The 3,687-nt window shown below is 38.2% G+C and overlaps 1 protein-coding gene across 1 annotated transcript; it reads left to right on the top strand.

Annotated features, from left to right (window-relative positions):
• Positions 1-365: 365 nt before the first annotated feature.
• On the top strand, positions 366-3,463 carry LOC110500065 (troponin I, slow skeletal muscle). The gene is made up of 5 exons (XM_021577212.3): positions 366-487; positions 675-806; positions 1,451-1,540; positions 1,896-2,066; positions 2,181-3,463. The coding sequence occupies exons 2-5, from the start codon at positions 696-698 to the stop codon at positions 2,262-2,264; spliced, it is 456 nt and encodes a 151-aa protein (XP_021432887.2). The 5' UTR covers positions 366-487; positions 675-695; the 3' UTR covers positions 2,265-3,463.
• The last annotated feature ends 224 nt before the right edge of the window (positions 3,464-3,687 follow it).

The following is a 3,687-nucleotide window of genomic DNA, read 5'->3' as shown; positions in this document are numbered from 1 at the left end:
GTCAGTTTTGGCAGAGCGGAGAGCCTACGTGACTGGTTAGGGTCAAGAAGATCGTTCTGAGTGAGAAAAAGAGATAGATGGTCAGAGACAGCACACTCAAGTGTTTTGGAAAGAACAGAAAGAAGGGATACAGGTCTATTATCACAACAATTTATGCTTCACTGTGCTGGCCTAGAAGGTGCAGTTGCAGCATAGCATGAAGATCAGGCTATTTTATATTCTGGATTTCAGGAATTTTTATCAAATCAATCATATGTGTTATATAAAGCCCTTGTTACATCAGCTAATTTGAGGCAGCAGCAATACAAAGACAAACATTTTAAGGGTACTGTCCATAAAAGCCAATTAATAATTTAACATTAAAATATTGATCGTGAATATTATTGTTTATTCTTTGTTTAGCAATGAGCTTAAGACATTTTCTCTGTCCTCATTTCAGCCAAAACCAAAGTCGAAGATCTCTGCATCTCGCAGACTCTTCTTGAAGGTAGCTTTTGTGTCTTACTTCCCTGTTACTGTCACAGTCACAACTAAACAATACTTCTCCATAATGTGTGTGAGTTGTGATTTGTGGCTAACGCATACATAGATATATAAAACACAATAGCAGTTGTGCTACAAGTACACTGCTAATACATAATAGTATAAAGTAATGATATGGTGTTGTATCCCAGACCAAGCTGGTGAAGAAGGCCATGGCTATGTTGATGGCTGAAAAGGAGCAGAAGGTGATTGACAGAGAAAGCACACTGAGTGAACGAGTCCCAGCACTCAACCTCTCTGGGCTGTCTGTACAGGACCTGCAGGTACTATTAATATAGGAATATTATTTAGATACATTACTATGCATATAGTCATGTATATTCAGGTACAGTACTATGAGTATAGTCATGTATATTCAGGTACAGTACAATGTGTATATTAATGTTCATTTAGATACAGTACTATGGTATAAGTATATTTAGGAATGTTCAGGTTTAGGTACAGGTGTCAGATCTTAATTTGATCAGTTTCATCGCAGGAGTAAAATAATCCTGCTCCAGGAAGATTTTATTATTCTCAAAAAAAAATTATACTTTCTAACAGGAAATGCGTTTTGATAGGACCTCCTACAGTAAGTAGTATGACATGTATTTGGTCTGGTGCTTTAGCATTTGAACAAGCGAGCGAGAAGGAGAACTGCAGATTTTCAGTGAATTTGTGTAAATCCTGTGGCTCAGGAAAATTCTCTGGGACAACAGAGTGATCAAAATGACCACATCTGTAGGTTACTATGAGTATGACCACAGTATAGTTAGTTATATTCAGGAAGAGTACTATGAATGTGAGTTTGTTTGTATATTTAGGTATATTCAGTCTGAGTTAAGTACATTCGGTATATTCTGAAATATTCAGGTTCTATGGCTATGAGTACGGTATATTCAGATATCAATCTGCTTTCTCTTCACAGACTCTTTGTAAAGAACTGCACCAGAAAATTGATGTTGTTGATGAAGAGCGGTACGACATCGCAATGAAAGTCTCCAAAAGTGACGCAGAGGTACCCGATCCACAGATTCTCAAATTCCAATATTACAAACAGTTCACTTCAATGTTTGATCTTTCAATGCCTCCTCTATCCAAGTATGGGATATCTTATTAAGAAGAATAGTGTTTACTAAACCTTTGTTTAAAAAACATAAAGGCAACATAAGCATTTATTTTTTACAATAACATTTCAATCAAATCAATGTACAGACAGCAACGTTTGAAATATTGTCTACCCTCTTGTGGCTTTGAGCCGGGTACTCTTACCACGGAGTGACATTTTATCACAGAGTGAATATTTGTGTTGGTATGTGGGACTTTTATTTAGAAATGGAGACTTTTATTTTTTTTGACACCTTGTTATATAGATTGAAAATCTGACCATGAAGATCATTGAACTGAAGGGCAAGAAGCGACCTCAGCTGAAGAGGGTGAGAGTATCAGCTGAAGCCATGATGGGGGCCCTGCTGGGAGCCAAGATCAAAGAGTCTGTCGACTTCAAGGCCAACCTCAAGACTGTCAAGAAGGAAGAGGAGAAGGTAAGAAGGACATTCAATGCACAGTACAGCCTGTCCCAATGCTTTCTTTTCGTTACTTATTTTTTTTGCACCTGCAATACAACTGTGTGTGCAATACTTCTGTCATCCCCACAGAAAGAGGAAGTGACTGATTGGCGTAAGAATGTGGATGCCATGTCTGGCATGGAGGGCAGAAAGAAGATGTTCGCTGCTTCCTAATAGCCACGGGTGGAACGATGACATCATTATGACTTCTCAGTGTTTAACTTACATTATGACAGTCAAGGAACCGAGTTAGTTTGCATGGTTTTACATAGCTACAGAGTCTCTTGCGTTGTTATGTGTACATATGTTTTGTGTGTGCACGCAAATCACATTTATATCATATGATAATTATAGTCACTCAATGGAAAATAATGTTTTATCTTTATGGAATATGTTATGGAATGTGGTTATTATATACACTATCGTTTAAAAATTTGGGGTCACGTAGAAATGTCCTGGTTTTTGAAAGAAAAGCACATTTTTTTGTCCGTTAAAATAACATCGAATTGATCAGGAATACAGTGTAGACATGGTTAATGTTGTAGAAGGCCAGCATATCGGGGTTTCCTCTTCACTGTTGACGTTGAGACTGGTGTTTTGCGGGTACTATTTATTGAAGATGCCAGTTGAGGACTTGTGAGGCGTCTGTTTCTCAAACTAGACACTCTAATGCACTTGTTCTCTTGTTTCATTTGTGCACCGGGGCCTCCCACTCCTCTTTCTATTCTGGTTAGAGATAGTTTGCGCAGTTCTGTGAAGGGAGTAGTACACAGCATTGTACGAGATCTTCAGTTCCTTGGCAATTTCTCGCATGGAATAGCCTTCATTCCTCAGAACAAGAATTGACTGACGAGTTTCAGAAGAAAGTTCTTTGTTTCTGGCCATTTTGAGCCTGTAATCAAACCCCAAAATGCTAATGCTCCAGATACTCAACTAGTCTTAAGTAGGCCCGTTTTATTGCTTCTTTAATCAGGATAACAGTTTTCAGTTGTGCTAATATAATTGCAAAAGGGTTTCCTAATGATCAATTAGCCTTGTAAAATGATAAACTTGGATTAGCTAACACAACGTGACATTGGAACACAGGAGTGATGGTTGCTGATAATGGGCCTCTGTACGCCTATGTAGATATTCCATTTTAAAAAATCTGCAGTTTCCAGCTGCGATAGTCATTTACAACATGAACAATGTCTACACTGTATTTCTGATTAATTTGATGTTATTTTAATGGAAAAAACAAGGACATTTCTAAAGTGACCCCAAACTGTTGAACAGTAGTGTATATTATATGGTATTGACATGCAACATGTTGGATGTTTGACGTTATCCAAATGTGATTGAGTTACTGACAATAAATTACTTGTGTTATCATTGTCACGTGTATGGTCAACCGTCAGCTGCACACAGTTTATTCCACAAAGGTGATCGTGTGTGTGTGTGTGTGCGCGTGCGTGTAATTTGCATTGTGGATCAATCATAGTTCATACTGTAGTTTTACTGTCTAGCCACGTTCAGTGAATGTTACAATGTAGCTAGTAGAATCGGTCATGCCACGCCTTCTCTCCCATGACGACCGTTCTAGAGGGCCTTTTCTCTC

This window comes from Oncorhynchus mykiss, chromosome 2, assembly GCF_057628025.1.
Source record: "Oncorhynchus mykiss isolate SJ-2025 chromosome 2, ASM5762802v1, whole genome shotgun sequence".
NCBI lineage: Eukaryota > Metazoa > Chordata > Actinopteri > Salmoniformes > Salmonidae > Oncorhynchus > Oncorhynchus mykiss.
The sequence above is the reverse complement of the archived record's forward strand: the minus strand, read 5'-3'. Positions and strand labels throughout refer to the sequence as shown.

What these genes read in the sequence shown, in the direction of transcription:
- LOC110500065 (XM_021577212.3), top strand. Translation starts at nt 696, where the DNA reads ATGGCTATGTTGATGGCTGAAAAGGAGCAGAAGGTGATTGACAGAGAA. An exon ending in TCTCCAAAAGTGACGCAGAG is followed by an intron (nt 1,541 to 1,895) that starts GTACCCGATCCA and finishes CTTGTTATATAG; the next exon opens with ATTGAAAATCTGACCATGAA. An exon ending in TCAAGAAGGAAGAGGAGAAG is followed by an intron (nt 2,067 to 2,180) that starts GTAAGAAGGACA and finishes TCATCCCCACAG; the next exon opens with AAAGAGGAAGTGACTGATTG.